This window comes from Dermacentor albipictus, unplaced genomic scaffold, assembly GCF_038994185.2.
Source record: "Dermacentor albipictus isolate Rhodes 1998 colony unplaced genomic scaffold, USDA_Dalb.pri_finalv2 scaffold_15, whole genome shotgun sequence".
Taxonomy (NCBI): domain Eukaryota; kingdom Metazoa; phylum Arthropoda; class Arachnida; order Ixodida; family Ixodidae; genus Dermacentor; species Dermacentor albipictus.
The window spans coordinates 10,388,330-10,405,239 of record NW_027225569.1 but is presented as its reverse complement, the minus strand read 5'-3'; the positions used below and the strand labels follow the sequence as shown (position 1 = coordinate 10,405,239).

At 46.7% G+C, this 16,910-nt stretch overlaps 1 protein-coding gene across 1 annotated transcript in view; it reads right to left on the bottom strand.

Annotated features, from left to right (window-relative positions):
- Window positions 1–16,910, bottom strand: part of LOC135914138 (uncharacterized) — a 191,044-nt gene that overhangs the window by 95,474 nt on the left and 78,660 nt on the right. Inside the window, exons 5-6 of the mRNA XM_070528941.1 lie at window positions 10,922–11,043; window positions 6,996–7,131 (exon numbers count right to left, since the gene is read on the bottom strand). Coding sequence (XP_070385042.1) covers window positions 6,996–7,131; window positions 10,922–11,043 — 258 coding nt within the window. The remainder of the gene's footprint in view (window positions 1–6,995; window positions 7,132–10,921; window positions 11,044–16,910) is intronic.

The following is a 16,910-nucleotide window of genomic DNA, read 5'->3' as shown; positions in this document are numbered from 1 at the left end:
CAGTCCCATGATCCGGATCCGTGGTACTACCTGCCCCAAGTAGATGTATTCCCTTACCATTCCAGTGCCTCGCTACCTATCGTAAACTGCTGTTCTCTTCCGAGACTGTTAAACATTACATTAGCTTTCTACAGATTAATTTTCAGACGCACTCATCTGCTTTGCCTCGTTAAGTTTCGCCTACGACGCGCGGTATAGCCGGGGCGGAAGCAACGGACTCCGGGGCTTCATTCAAAGCGGCGGACATTTTGGCCCGTTCCGCGCCGCCGCAACGCCTCCCCGCCAAGCGCGTCCAGGCATGTTTCAGTGCCACGTGTCTTCAAGTATGCGTGTGTGTGTGTGTGCATGTTGGTGCCCACATTTGTCAAAGCGGGGCAGCCGGGGAGAGGAGCTCCCCAAGTGTGAAGCGAGGAGGTCTGACCGGCGCCGGCCCGGCTGATGCGTCACTACACTCGTCTCAACATGTCTCTCAGCTTGTCCGTGCCCCGTCGTCACGTGGCCTCATCCCGTGACGTTCCTTCTTGCCCTCAACTCCGAGAGTATAAAAGCAGCTGCCACCGGACGCCCAGAGAGAGGCCCCGAATTCTTCCGTCGAGTAGCGTGCTCTCCCGTCTCTCCACTTCAGTCGACCTGACCGGCCGCTCTTTTGCGATGCTAGAATGAACAAGTTGTTCTGTTAGCAGTCAGCTCATGCTTTGCTCGGACCTTCGGATGCTTCCAGTTGTGCCCCAGGCCACCAGGCCAATGCTACCCTTGGGGCTTGCGACCCATTTGCAACTCGTGCCAGCGGTGCGATTGCAACAACGGGTGTCAGCACTGAGATTACAACAGCCTCTCCAGGTCAGGTATTCTCCATCAACTTTTATCCCGAATGCTTCTCACTCCAGGTCTCTGAACACCTCCTGCAAACATGCTGTGAATAACATTGGAGAGATCGTATCTCCCTGCCTGACGCCTTTCATTATTGGAATTCTGTTGCTTTCTTTGTGGAGGACTATGGTGGCTGTGGAGCCACTATAGATATCTTCCAGTATTTTTACATATGGCTCATTTACATCCTGATTCCGTAATGGCTCCATGACTGCTTAGTTTTCGACTGTATCAAACGCTTTCTCGTAATCCATGAAAGCTATATATAAGGGTTGGTTATATTCTGCACATTTCCCTATCACTTGATTGATAGTGTGAATATGGTCTATTGTTGAGTAGTCTTTACGGAATCCTGCCTGGTCCTTTGGTTGGCAGAAGAATAAGGTGTCCCTGATTCTGTTTGCGATTACCTTAGTAAATACTTTGTAGGCAACGGACAGTAAGCTGATCAGTCTATAATTTTTCAAGTCTTTGGCGTCCCCTTTCTTATGGATTAGGATTATGTTAGAGTTCCTCCAAGATTCCGATACGTTCGAGGTCATGAGGCATTGTGTATATAGGGCGGCCAATCTTTCTAGGACAGTGTTCCCACCATCCTTCAACAAATCTGCTGTTACCTTATCCTCCCCAGCTGCCTTCCCCCTTTGCATAGCTCCTAAGGCTTTCTTTACTTCTGGCGTTACCTGTGGGATTTCGAATTCCTCTAGGCTATTCTCTCTTCCCCTACCTTCGTGGGTGCCAGTGGGACTGTAAAAATCTCTATAGAACTCCTAAGCCACTTGTACTATCTCATCCATATTAGTAATGATATTGCCGGCTTTGTCTCTTAACACACACATCTGATTCTTGCCTATTCCTAGTTTGTTCACTGCTTTTAGGCTTCCTCCGTTCCTGAGAGCCTGTTTAATTCTATCCATATTATAGTTCCTTATGCCCGCTGTCTTACGCTTGTTGATTAACTTAGAAAGTTCTGCCAGTTCTATTCTAGCTGTAGGGTTAGAGGCTTTCATACATTGGCCTTTCTTGATCAGATGTTTTGTCTCCTGCGATAGCTTACTGGTTTCCTGTCTAACGGCGTTACCACCGACTTCTATTGCGCACTCCTTAATGATGCCCATAAGATTGTCGTTCATTGCTTCAACACTAAGGTTCTCTTCCTGAGTTAAAGCCAAATACCTGTTCTGTAGCTTGATCCGGAATTCCTCTAGTTTCCCTCTTACCGCTAACTCATTGATTGGCTTCTTATGTACCGTTTCCTTCCGTTCTCTCCTCAAGTCAATCCTATGGTCACTGCAGCGCACCTTGCCGAGCACGTCTACATCTTGTATGATGCCAGGGTTAGCGCAGAGTATGAAGTCGATTTCATTTCTAGTCTCACCATTCGGGCTCCTCCACGTCCCCCTTCGGCTAACCCGCTTGCGGAAAACGGTATTCATTGTCCGCATATTATTCTGTTCTGCAAACTCTACTAATAACTCTCCTCTGTTATTCCTAGAACCCATGCCATATTCCCCCACTGACTTGCCTCCAGCCTGCTTCTTGCTTACCCTGGCATTGAACTCGCCCATCAGTATAGTGTATTTTGTTTTGACTTTTCCCATCGCCGATTCAACGTCTTCATAAAAGCTTTGGACTTCTTGGTCATCGTGACTGGATGTAGGGGCGTAGACTTGTACTACCTTCAATTTGTACCTCTAATTAAGTTTCACAACAAGACCTGCCACCCTCTCGTTAATGCTATAGAATTCCTGTAGGTTACCAGCTATTTTCTTATTAATCAGGAATCCGACTCCTAGTTCTCGTCTCTCCGCTAAGCCCCGGTAGTACAGTACGTGCCCGCTTTTTAGCACTGTATCTGCTTCTTTTGTGCTCCTAACCTCACTGAGCCCCATTATATCCAATTTACTATACTCTAATTCCTCTAATAACACTGCTAGACTCGCCTCACTAGATAACGTTCTAACGTTAAACGTTGCAAGGTTCAGATTCCAATGGCGGCCTGTCCGAAGCCAGGTATTCTTAGCACCCACTGCTTCGTCGCAGATCTGACCGCCACCGTGGTCAGTTGCTTCACGGCTGCTGGAGAGTGAGGGCCGGGGTTTGATTGTTGTATTCATATAGGAGGCTGTGGCCAAGTACTGCACCACGGTGGCCAATCCTGCTCTGGTGACAGAGTGTGTTACCGGTTCTGGTCACCGGGAGCAGGCCGCACTCCAGGCCTGTTGGTGCAATTTTCTCAACACACGTTTTTTTTTTATTTTCTTGTTGGGAATTGCACGGCACCGGGATTTTAAACATGGTCCTCTTGCACGGGAGGCGGATACCCTACCGTCCCCGCAGGAGTGAAATGAAAAAAATTAACTTATGGGGTTTTACGTGACAAAACAACATTCTGATCATGAGGCACGCCTAAGTGGAGGACTCCGGAAATTTCGACCACCTGGGGTTCTTTAACGTGCACCTAAATCTAAGTACACGGGTGTTTCAGCATTTCGCCCCCATAGAATTGCGGCCGCCGCGGCCGGTATTCGATCCCGCGACCTCGTGCTCAGCAGTCTAACACCATAGCAACTGAGCAACCACGACTGGTCCCGCAGGACTTGCACGCCTCATTTAACCTACAGTGGTGCCTTATTTTATCAGTCAAGGTGGACCAATCTGAGCTCGATTATACCGAACGGATGGCACTCGGTTAGAGAATCTGGTATTTATGTCCTGCACATGTGTGGCCATACATAATTGAGGATATATATAATTTTTTTAAAGAGCGTTCCCGTACAGTGATAAAATAAAAGAGATTTAAAAAAGCGGGAAAAATGAAGAGAACAGGTGATTTGAACTCGTGACCTACCACATTCCCTAAAAATATTTAAAATACCGGTAGCTTTCTTGGTGTAGTGATCGCGAGAACAAAACACCAAGCAGTCATCTATGCGGGACTACGCGGGACCAAGGAAAAGTGCTCGTGCTCGGCGGTCAACAACTCCTAGCAAACAGCGAAAGCACTATGCGCAAAGGACCAAAGTTTGCCTGTGAACCTGATTTGTCGCCTCCGGAAAAGGTCAGCTTGTCTAGATCCATTTCTTGTTGGGTCACTGTAGATTTTCGACCAAGGTGTGTGACTGAGGGCGTTGATGTGATCGCGAGAACTGTACCTCAGTCCAGTAAGTCATACAACCTAACTGGTGTGTCGCGCTTTTTCGTCAAGCATGAGCTTAGGTTGGTTACTGCGGACCAAGAAGGTTTCATTGTTGTTGGTCCTGAAGAACTGTACGCACAAAGACCTAAAACCACTATTGACAAAAATTTTGTTCCAACCATTGCCAATTTAACGAAAGTGAAGAAAACTGCAATTGATTTGGATGAGAAATTTGGTCTGGAACGCCTCGCGTCGGGAGTTAAACATTCCAAGGGTCTGCACCTCGACATATTTTTTAGTGCTAAGACACATAAGAAGCGCTGCAAAACCCTATCCTAAAACTCGGCCACCAGCGCGGTTTCCAACGTTTTCATTCCCTTTAGCAAAGAATTTGCTTCACACTTTGTTTCTGCTCGTTCATCATGATGTTCACATAGTTTCATCAAGGCGGCTTTAATTTCTTTAGAAGCTGCGAGGAGAGCCCTCGCTGCATCCGCTCGGCCTGGCCACCGCATGTCTGAAACTTGCTTTCGTATTACCGCTGTCACATATTTTTTTTCAAGTGAGCCTCAACTATTGCCCAGCGATGTGTAGACGCGGCAAAGAAAACTTATATACCCTTTACAAGCCCGAAAAAACTAACGGCCCACAAGAATCTATAGCATTCGCCCCGACAAAGTTAGAAGAGTAAGCGGGGCAAGGAATAAAATTTGCTTGCGGATTGTTTTCTTTTTCAAATGAGCCTTCATGCCGAAGTATTTGCCAGCCGTATAGCTCATTTCATAGTCTGACTGGCCACAACAGTATTGGAAGTTAAGTTTCAAGATTTTGTAAGAAGTCGAGCGTTGACTGCGCGAGGTCTTCCCTATTGTTACTGGTTCTGGGTAAAAACCCAAGAAATTGTTTTTCAGGCTCATTGTTAGTGATATGGCGAATGACCACTGTAAGCTGATCCCTGGGACTCGAATCAGCTGTAGAATCAACCGGATGAGCGAAGTGCTTGGTACTTGCAATCTCGCGAGCAATCTTTTTTTTGGTCTTCAGTTCCAAGAGCTCCTACAACCTCTTCCACAATGATTGAGGAGAGGTAGGATGTCTTGCCACTTCCGGCGTTCTAAAGTTCATTATATGGGCAGCAAGGAAAGGATCAGAGTTGGCGATCAGTTCAAGAGACGCAAGGAAGTTGTCATTTTGGAGCAACACTATTAAACCCTGAGAGAGAGCCCCCGTTCTGCCATAACATTACAACAGCAACTACGTGCTGAAGGCAATTTCCCCAGTAAGTTGCCCGTTCCGAGCAGAGATGTTCAAGGGATCGAATGACTGGGGTTCTAAGACAACGTTGCTTGCACAGGTCAAGCACGCTTTGTCTGTGACACTCACATTCCTCGTTTGTCTAACTTCGCATATGCGTTGTTACATGAACTTAAACCATCTGGCTCCGAAAATTGGTCCTTTCTTGCCGACAACAGAGTACAAGTAAGCGTCATCTTCACCTCGGCGGTCAAGCACTCGGACGTTCCCCTAAGCGCGGAAGGCCCGGTTCATTTCAACTCTTTGGACCCTGGATAATCCGCCCTTGGGGACAGGGAAAAAAAAGAAGTGAGGCAGCGAAGGAAACGGTTCGCATGGTCTGGCGTTCGGTGTCTTTCTTTTACATGACGCTTACGTAGTGCAACTGATGGTGGTCTGCTCCGGACCACCATCAGATATAGTTAGCTCTTCGAAGGGTTCGATGTTCGAGTGAGTTTGTGGGCATTTAGAAAGTGGCGAACGCACTATAATCATGGATCCGGGAGCTCAAAAAGGTGTGACGTAATGCTAACTAATATATCTCGCAGTTACCGCTAAATCGCCACTGAAGGTTTTCTTGCTTTGTTTGTTTAGAGCAATTTGCGCGTAGATTAGGGTACTGTCGTCCATATCAAGAGAATCGTCGCTTCATTGAAAATTACTTGGAAACTTAAGCTCAGCCTCGTACGCTTTATCTTTTACGCCTCATGTTAAGGTGCATAACATTCAGGAATTGTCATATATATGAAGCATGCAGCGAAAAAAGGAAAAAATAGGACAATATCGGCGGATCCGTCCAAACGGCACGAGCCCTCGAGGTGCGTCACCCGAGCTGTGATCGGGAGAGAAGCGGCGCCGAGCTGTCATTATTGACGTGGTTTTGGGCCAAGAAGGTTAGAGCGTCAGCATCGAACTGGCGACGGGAGCCGTGGAGGTTAGGTGAAGCCCATGACGCTGGCGATCCAGGGTGCAGCCGTCGACCTCGGCGACGTTCGATCGAGGCTCCTTGGACCTTATGCAGCCTCTCACTGCGGTGCCGGGCACTTCAGGAAGGATCCCCCTTCAGAGGCGGACCAGCACTTACGATAGTCCCCGGGGCATCTCGTCGGCACTCAAAAAAGTAGCGGCGGAACGCGGCGTTAGACCTAGCCAGTGAGGGCGGAGTGCAACGTCACCGACGGAGTTCGGGACATCGGCATCAAAAGACGGACAGATGGACTGGCCGACATCAACGCAGCGACGTCTACCGCGACGTCGATGAGAAAGATCCGACAGGCATCGGACTGAGAGGATACAGGCGACAACAGGCTCTAAGGACGCTCCTTTCTGTTAGTACGCAGCCATAGGCTAGCGTTGCAGGACTTTCGCGTAGAACACTCCAAGGAATGACGTGACCGGCAATAAGGAGATATTTAGTCACTGTTAAGTAGGTGGCTTAGGTGCTGGCATCTCTTCATGCTGCTTTTGTTACACGAGTTTCCCTTTAAGTTTTTGAGTTTGGGTGAATTAAAATCTGTTTGCTGTGCTGCTCCTGCGTCTCCTGACTCCATCTCTTCCAACATATGCACGGTCGCGAGATCAGTGACATGCGACACCAAAAGTGTTCGTGACAGGAATGCCACTTTATCAACTCTTTCACTTCAGTGTAACTGCAACAAGAACATGCTTTGCAGTTGCTGCAATGCGTCCGTACCAGATCGTGCACGTAGGTCACGTTAGGCGGCAGCAAAAAAACGTTGTTTGGTGGCAGTATGGTGCAGTCATGGAAGCTTGCGTCAGAGAATGAGAGATGACCAATCGCGATGAACATTGACGGCACGAATACAGTGCTGAAAAGACAAAATAAAAGCTAAGATCAGAATGCATTTTTCTTCGTCATAGCTGAAAATGTCACTACTGGGCCATAAGCATGGAACTAAACTAAGTTCCGCATACAATGAACCATAGGTTCAGGATACAACCCGTGAGAATTGCGCCAAAATACATGCCGCAAAAATGCACTGTTGCTCGACATCCTTGACAACACTTCGTTTCAATCATTCAAGCAAAAAAAAAATTGTGTATCTTGAGAATTCCTTCCAGGAGCTGATAAGGCGCATACACATAATCAGGAAAACGCCGACGACAAAACGCAGCTATGGCAGAGCGGCCACACCAACTGGCGGCAAACCGTTGAGGCAGTGGGTTGACAACATGAAAATCTCGCTTCCTCATTTTTCCTCTGCGTGTAGGTGCTAGATGTCGCGTGCTTTTTCTCCGTCTGCTGACAGATCGGCGCTGGCTTTACGTCCCTCGTCCTGCGCTATTAACGTTAGTTATGTCTTATGAAGAAGACGACGTAGCTGCCGCTAATCATAATCATGTTGCTGTGCTCGCTTCTGTTGCGGCGTCGCTGCGTTCAAAAGACAATGAGAATGCGGTAAAAAATTTTGGGGTTTGTACGTGCCAAATCCACTTTCTGATTATGAGGCACGCCGTAGTGGAGGGCTCCGGAAATTTCGACCTCCTGGGGTTCTTTAACGTGCACCTAAACCTAAGTACACGGGTGTTTTCGCATTTCGCCCCCATCGAAATGCGGCCGCCGTGGCCGGGATTCGATCCCGCGACCTCGTGCTCAGCAGCCGAACACCATAGCCAGTGAGCAACCACGGCGGTCAGAATGCGGTACTAGGTGCCACGTCCGCGTCCTTGTACTCAAGGGACGTCCTGCCGTACAGAATTGGGTATGATGCACACACTCTCGAAAAAAAAAACCTTTCCATCGGGACGTCTCGGTTACAACTCATCATTGTAGAAAATCGTGAACCCCAACAGTCAAAACAATTCCGCTCAAGAGCTGACGCGTGCAGATGATAGTACGAAAAAGGCGGCGCGGCTGAAGCGACACGCGAGTATGAATTAGGCGGTCGGGCGGGTCCATATAAACCTCTTTCCCCTGCGCTCGCCACTGAAGTGGCCGCCCTCAATTGGTCTCCGGGAATTCGCGGCTCGCATGCCGTCGGGGAATGACGCGACAAATCGGCCCAGAACCGATCGCTCCCGCGGCACGAAAAAGCCGCCTCGCGATAGCTATCGCACCACGCCGCGCACGTTTTGCTCTAGTGTGTACGCGCCTGTACGTCTTGTGAACTTACTGGATACAAGTGCAAGAATAAAGGAAGAATAAAATTCTGAACACAGAGAAGGAAGACAGTGCTAGGGACATGGAGTAGCGCGAACTTTTAGCTAGTTTTAGTTTCGTCAATCTCGTGAATATGAGCACATGCTAGCACATGCGCGACAAGGTAGCACACTGTCGCAAAACAAAACAGCAGCAACAAACAGTTGATTACAACAGCCTAATACGACAGAATTTTTATTGCTATTTCTGCGTTCACAGTGACTCCATTATTCAGCCTGCTTACCGGTCGAGCCGCATCCATCATCACCATAAAGTAGGAATTCAGACACAGGCAGCACTTGCAATTTCAGTATTTTGTTCCCAAGTTGTCGCAGAAATGAAAACGCCTTCCCTGTGAAATTATTGCCTTTGTCGGTAACCATCTATTTTCTAAGGTATTAGCCAGCATCGTGTAATATGAATTAACATGTTATTTCGTTTATTTGTCGAACATTGTATTAGCAGGAATTATCAAGGTGTTATTTTGTTCCCATTATTTGTAGTACTTGCAAACGATCAGGCAAGAAATTACGTAACATTGTATAATTAGCAATTACTAAAATGCTCTGTTGACTATTTCATTGGTCGTATTTCATTACTGTGCTTCCCGTTTTACCAACCCCCTGCTTGACGCCCTTGGGCCTGGAGGGTAACGTCAGTAACCAGAACGCTTTCTCGTTGTCATGCAGAGAAATCGACGTATAACCACCGTGGTTGCTCAGTGGCTATGGTGTTGGGCTGCTGAGCACGAGGTCGCGGGATCGAATCCCGGCCACGGCGGCCGCATTTCGATGGGGGCGAAATGTCAAAACACCCGTGTACTTAGATTTAGGTGCACGTTAAAGAACCCCAGGAGGTCGAAATTTCCGGAGTCCTTCACTACGGCGTGCCTCATAATCAGACAGTGGTTTTGGCACGTAAAACCCCATAATTAATTATTAAATCGACGTGTCGCTCACGCATGCGCTACCTCTTGATACAATACAGAAGGCTTCCATGAGCTCTGGTGCAGTGGGATCTGTGCTTCAACCTGGCACGCTAATCTCCCAAAGGATCAGAGCGCACATGCAGAGTTGACGATGCGCAGGCAAATGCGCATCACCCTTCTTTCTAACCGAAACCGCATGCTCTTTTTTGCGGTCAATAATGGAGTGGCCAGGTCGCCCGATACATAACTTCCTATAAGACGATGGAATAGCTCATAGATCACCTATCGTGCATTTTCCGGACGCATGAGTGTGTGTCTTGCGGCCGCCACCAGTTTTCTCCTTCTCAAAGGCAATCATGGGGCTCGTAGGTTTGAATGAAAATGAAAAAAAAAACTACTGGCACATTGTGCCTATTTGCTACCGTCTTCAGACGGTGAGAAATTTGGTGAATGTATGGCAGCACTTCTCGCCTCCTCCTACTTTGTTGCATTGTAGGCTGCCTACCATGGCACTTTTCTTTTCGCGCAGAGGCGCGTCTGTAAACGTAGTTACAGTCGTGCAAGGGAAGCCAGCAGATAACAAACGGCCAGACTGATCGTCAAAACATTTCTGCATAGCACGTGGGCACGTCTCCTGCAGAGCAAATACTCATTTTATTACCTGTCACTGCACCGATTAATGAGGCAGGAATGTCCTTTACGCAAAGAGGATATCTTTTTAATTAGTTGATTATGAATTTTAATTTCTGGAGCAAGTTACCTTCGCGTCTTCGGCTATTCTCACTCGAGGAGTGCAGCTCGAGAATTGGCATTGTGCTATCTGGCAGGCACAATCTTGAATGCAGTGTATGGACTACAGATATGATGCAGATTCAACGCACATCTTGCAATTTGAGTGAAGGGAATTTTTCGCGAAGCGGTCAATCATTATAAATTTGTGCATTGCATTCTTATGTCTTTGACATAAAGAAAACTGGCGCGCGCATATGAGCTTTTGGGCACAGGTACGACGCAGTGCGGCACATGGGGCAACCATTTCGACGGGCTAGTTGGCGTTGGCATGACCGCAGTATATGTGTTCTTAGGGCCTAATGGTTAGATGTTTGGGCTGCTTTGTAGGAGAACCGAGGTAACATCCCGCTGTCGCGCACACGGTAAATTCAGCCATTCGTTTTCCTTGCGCTATGTACTGGAAGGCACTAACAGGGACGAAATGTCCTGGTCAATGTCTTCTAGTGGATAGCTTAAAGAAGAGGAAAGCACGCCAACTAGGCCAATTTGTTGCTCTTTAAAATGTTATCAGCTATTTGGCTAGAAAGAAGCAGCACCCAGCGGCAACGGTCAGGCAATTCTGGAAGAGTACGCGAAGATAGTTTCGCTTTAGAAAAACGCCCCTAGTGGGCCAGTTCCTTGTGCTTACGTGTGAACTAGTCCCGAGCAGAAAAATCAGGCAGGGTTAGCCTGTAAAGCTTCCTCCAAAAACAAACGTGCTGACGTGTGCAGCGCGATGTTCGGCGATGTGTCCACGCACCTTATAAAAAGCGCCGTGTCGTCTATCGCGGTTGGAATGTTTATGGAGGCCATAGACAATCCCAGGATTTGGTACGAAAATGTCCTTTCTCGCTTGAAGTGCTTGTGGTGAAAGTGCAGTCCCTGCAACGACAAAGCGAACATTGCAAAGAAAATTTCGCCATTTCACCCAGAATTTCCTGTGCTCGGTTAACTTCAGCCGGTAATTTTCAGCGACTGTTTTTAATTTCAACGAAACGGCGAGTCATGTGAGGGTGACATCAAGTGAAAGACACGCTCATCTTGTGAGAATTAGCGTACCATGTTGTCTGCTGCTTGTTGTTCGAGATCGGCCCAAATAGTTAGACTGCACTACCTCTGGTACTGGCTCATATCTTCCGCTAAGCCACAGTTCCCGGCAGTGGTTGTAAGCACGCGCAGTTCCAGCGAGCACATAGGGGTTACAGTTTGGTCTTCTTGCGCTACTTACGCGTCATTATTGCTCTGTGCATAACATTATGCTAATTTGGTGCATGTTTTCATTTCCGAGCTTCATTTTGACGCCTATTTGTTTGCGCTAGGTGCACTGGAAGGCCTCAAATCATACAATTCGGCGAGATAAATGTGACCAGATACCCAGGTCTCACCAATCCCAAAATGAGCTGAAGTTTTCAAAGAAGGTATTGCTTTCCGAAAAAAACATTTTGCTGCGAGGCGGCAGATTAAAAGGGAGTCAGTAGTTTTTTTTCTTTTCGAGAAAATGTTTTCTTGGCGGAAGAATTATAGAAATACCTGGCCAATGAGAAATGCCTCCTTCAGATGATGTTTATGTTGTATCGACAGTAAATTCGCAACTGCTGGCTCACTTGAACACAGAGGTTCTAACCTGGTCCCGGAAGAAAGGAAGCATTCACTCCCATTTCCTCAGCTCTTCCCTCATAGAAAACGGGAAAAGATTCCCGTCTGCACACTTTTTATTCTAAACTGAGTTGTTACTACTTTTAGAACCTCTTAGCAGCAAAAGTGCTTTAACAACCAGTGCAAATAAATCACGCATGGTATACATAGTCCAATACAATGTATCAGAAACACCGAAGAATAGTGATGCCTTCGCGATGTGTGCGCAACGCTTGCTTCCGGTGCTTCGTCCCCGCACAACGCGGAAAGTTTCCTTGGCGAAGGCTCGCGCAGAATTGACGTTTAAACTGCGGGGACACTGCTGTGTAGTTTGTGCAATTCTTCACACGTACCCGTTACAGTTATGCATAGCCGAACTGCCATCCTATAGTGAATGAGGGTCTGAAAAAAATATAGATGACGCTTAGTTAGCTACACCATACATTTATGAAACTACCTTCGGTTTTATAACCCTTTATCAATATTGCTCATTGAGGCAGCCATCACGTGTAGGAGAAATCAATATGTTTATCAGAGCAATCCTTACATTTACACTAATTAAGATTTTAATAACTCACAATACGGTACTTATTTCGATCTACGAAATGTAACTAGTGAGTATGCAAGGTATATCGACTTAGAACAAATTCTGAGGATAGCGCCGGTTGCGAGACATGCAAAGATACGTGGTTGTTCCAACTACTTTTTAAAGAAAACGCTCTTTTACGTGCTGAAGCGCAAATAGTAACTGGAACGCCAGTGCAGTTCGTCCGACACATGGAATATTAATATCTCGGAACTGGCGCAGTCCTGAGAATTCCCTCTCAATGCATAAGCATTGCGAACTGACCCGCTACAACTCGAAAATCGAAATATGTCCGGTAAAGTACATGAAAAAATAGTCACTGTACCTAGTTATGATAGTATTTCAATTAGGCATATTGATTTCTCTTAGAAGCCTCATCGAGTAATTCAGTTGAAGGATTAGAGTAGTACTGTCTGACTTGGGCAATCGTCTAAGAATTCGCAATGACAAAATATCACGGTGGACACACAGAATAACCTTTACTGGTTAGTAAGTAGAAAAAGTGTGGTGTTTCGGTGCCTCCGACTCTGGTACGCAGTTCTACACGGCTGTCTAGAACGTGCTAAATATGTTCAATAGACTGTGCAGGGAGACATTAGTGGTTACACTTGACGTAAGATAAGGTATATGTGGCTATGAACGATAATTTTTAGATGTCATGAAACAAAAAGATTCCGTCAGTCGTTTCAAAACATTAAAAAAAGCTAAATTATCATGCTTTTTGTCCATGCCATTATTAACGTTTCATTCAAAAGCTTTTTTTTTGCAGACGTCTGGAACACATATTACAATAGACGTGAGATGAGGTGTTCCCTTTTGCCAGAAGAGTTACCTAAAGTTTCAGCAGAACCTTTGGCCATCAGGGTCACATTTTTCACGTATCTTCACCTCTATAAGGTGTACAATTATTGTTTCAAATTCGCAATGAGAATGCGATGTCCATGATATCCACTATTTTTTCAATATTAAAGGCTGACACCTGCACTGGCTCTTTTTCCTTCTTTCTTTTTGAAGACGAAGGCCAAGGGCATATTATCTGTGGTTCTTTTTACGAATTTCCTTCGCATCAACAAAACGCTAAGCAGATGCTTGGTATAGGGTTTGTTTCAGTTCACAGTTACCTCCCCTACGGCGCGCGTCACCATCATATCATTGTTTTGGCACGTCAAACCCCAGAATGTAATTTCCTTAATTTCCTACACTGACACTGAAGCGCGTACTTGTTTATGCTTTTTCCAGTAACCACCTTTAATCTGATAACAACTGTTAAAATAATTGCTGGGCGCAAGGGCGCGCTTGCATGCTTCCTTAGATGATTCTCGATTGTTGCCGTCGATTATATATGCTGTCTGTGTCGCCGCCAGACGCTGTGCTACCAGGTTGCATGCGCCACACGAATAATGTTGTACGTCCTTGAATACACGAGAGCACCAGCGTTAAGGTTTTAATCTCATGCCATTCGTGCATAAATAGAGATAAATTTAGGCTATCGGCACATGTGCTCGTTACTATACTTTTTACAAAGTGTAACTCTTTTTTATCGGTACAGGTTCCCCACATAAACAGTCGCGTGACTCGCCGTCATGCCGCGGTCCATTTCCTAGGGTGGATGGATGGATTCTGTGAACGTCCCCTTTGGAACGGGTAGGTGCGTCGCCCTACCAAGCTCTTGTTATTACGTTGTTTACTGTCCTACGTACGTTAAAAATACGGGAAAGGAAAGTAAAAAACAGGACAAATTCTCATAACCAAATTTTCTGATCTCCTATTGTGAACTTTGTTTTCCTACGGCTCCGCTGTTTGTCGTTTCCCTATTTCCACCAATCTTCCAATCGCCTGTTGGTAATCTCTAGTGCGGACATCTTTACTTTTCCCCCTGCTTTCGCTGAACCCAAGAGAGGGCTTCAAGGAAGCCAGAGGTGCTTAAATCGACCGCTGGGAAGATATCTTCACATTCTAATAACACAGCTCCATCGTTTCCCTAGCGTTGCTGCAGTAAGCCCATGCTTCTTCTTCCTTGCTGTATCTCGCCTTATAAGTGCGTGTTCAAAGGAATCTTGATCACCTTTCAAAAAGGAAAGCGCTTCCTTTGAATTATCGTAAATCGTTTCTTGCGTGATTTCGGTTTTTCCTCTTAAGTATAGTCACTGTTAGCAGGTTTCTTTTCCATTGCCGCCACCCATGAGATTATCTCAACCTCTCTGATTTCTTGCTTGACGTTCTTTGTTGCATGCTGCTCATTATAGAGGCTCCATACTTGCTGGTAAAGTTTCTACTTCTTTTTCTCCACTGCGAATCAATGTTATTTGTGCACAAATACTTGGATACTGTCCAACCCGTTTGCTTTATTCGGTATTCCTTGGTCAATCTATGTTACTGTGAGCTTCCCTCACTTCAAAACTTGTCCATCCGATATCACCCTGCATAGTTTCATTTGTAGTCTTCCCGTGAACCTCCAATGCGGGGCGTCCCACTGACCATTGGTTGCCATCGAGTCCTGATTGTACCCCTGATTTAAAGCAAACAACCGTATCTCCAAGTGTAAGTCCTGGCACCATTATGCCTTCACACATACCCTGGACCTAGTACCACTTCGTACCTATCTGTCCTCATAGCGCTCTGTGTTTCATTATGGCCGCATTTCCCCTGGCCTTTACTGTTAGCTTTAACTGTGCTCCCAGATATCTTTTGCATCCATTTATTCATATACCAGGGTATTTATATTCTTTCACGGTAGGTATTTATTGACCCTTCATTGACACTATCTGTTCACTGTTTTAGCTGAATATCACAACACCTGATTTTATTTCAGACCTAAATTCTCGCCTTCCTGTTCACAGATGCTAGCTAGACGTTGCATATCACTTTGCTTGTTAGCTAACAACACAATGTCGTCCGCATAAAAAACTGGGAGTTGCTGCTCTGCTGCTTTACGCGCTACGCGCCTCTTTTTATGAAAGACTAAACCCGATATTACTTTCCTCTAGCGCCTTTTCAACCGTTGCCATGTACATCATAAACAGCCGTGGGGATATAGAGCACCCCTACCTCAGTCCCTTGTTAGTATAAACTTTCTCCTTACTACTCATCCCTTCCCATTCAATGGCAACGGAATTTTCTAAGTAAAGCTATCTCAAAATTAGTAGGCTATCGTCGCCGAAGCCTTCCCCTTCCATAATATGCCACAAAATGTTTCGGTCTACGTTGTCATGCGCTCCTGTCCGAAGAGGCGACATCTGGCGGTGGAGCTTCGGGTTTGTGTACCGGACTCCCTGCAAAGCCATGAACCAAGCCTGCATTGTTAGGCAACGCAAACGTCGCCCCAGACCATGGCGCTATCTTCATGCTACAAAAAATCTCAGATTACGGACTCCTTCCCGATAAGACCATAAAGCACATGTCCACGACAGCATTAACAACAGCCCTAGTAACGCCTACACCGATCCTGCTGCAGCAGCCCATTGATCCACCAACCTTATGTGAATGATAATTTTCAGACACGGAAAGACAGCTGTAGTCGTAGAAATTATTGCTACATTTGACACTGCAACAGTGAAAAGCTGCATTCTGTACAAATCTCATTGGAAGACGTCACCAGGACTTGTTGCGAGAATCTACGTTTCACCGGGCAACGTAGGGCCTTTTTCGATGCGGCTTCCCAAAGACCTTCAGCAGCATCGTGCGGAAAGAGTGCGCCGAAACTCTGCTAGATGCGCGGATCCAGCTGCCAAACGAGAACACCGCTATTTAGCTACTTACACCGAAGATATGACTAGCGTCTTCGACACGTTTACGCCGGCATATCTGAAGATAACAAATTTCGCTTGCTAATGCGAAGTGTGAAACAAAACCTCTTCGCTTGAGTACTTCGCAGCCCGCACAGGACCGTTGCGCAATTAACGACCGACGCTACAACCATCGAGAGGCCGCTGGAAATATGCACTCGGCAATATTAGCGACACCTGCTCACATCGAGGCGCAAAATTTTACGAATAGGCTCGGCGAATCTGAGAGACCACGAGAAACATTATGCGTGGAGAACTTCGAAAAATGCTCCCTACGTCGCATATTCATGAGGTTCGATTATGGCATCGTCATCGAAAAGATCCCGCGGTCATTAGGAGCTTCCAAAGTGCACCCAGAATTGCCACAGTCACAGCCGGAAGCGCTGACCTAAGCCGCCGCTGTCCCCACGCCCATCCACCTGCTGCCAGTGCTAGTTCCCAAGTAAGACAGTCGTAGGGTGCAGTCCGCACCAACGCCGGCTTTCCTATCACTCTAGACGGCCGGGAATCACTACTTCCGATGCCGATATCGCGAGATTGACCTACGAAGGTTCGCCGAATGACCCCATCCGATTGCATCTACATCCCAGTCACTGAATGAAGGCCTCGACGGCCTTTTCTTTCGCCATCGCTAAGGCGCTACATCTCGACACTGCGCCGCCCCAGCAACGGCCTGTCCGTCAGCCCTTATCCGAAAAACTGAAAGCAGGAACTGATGGAGGTACGGTTGGTGCTCGTTGAAA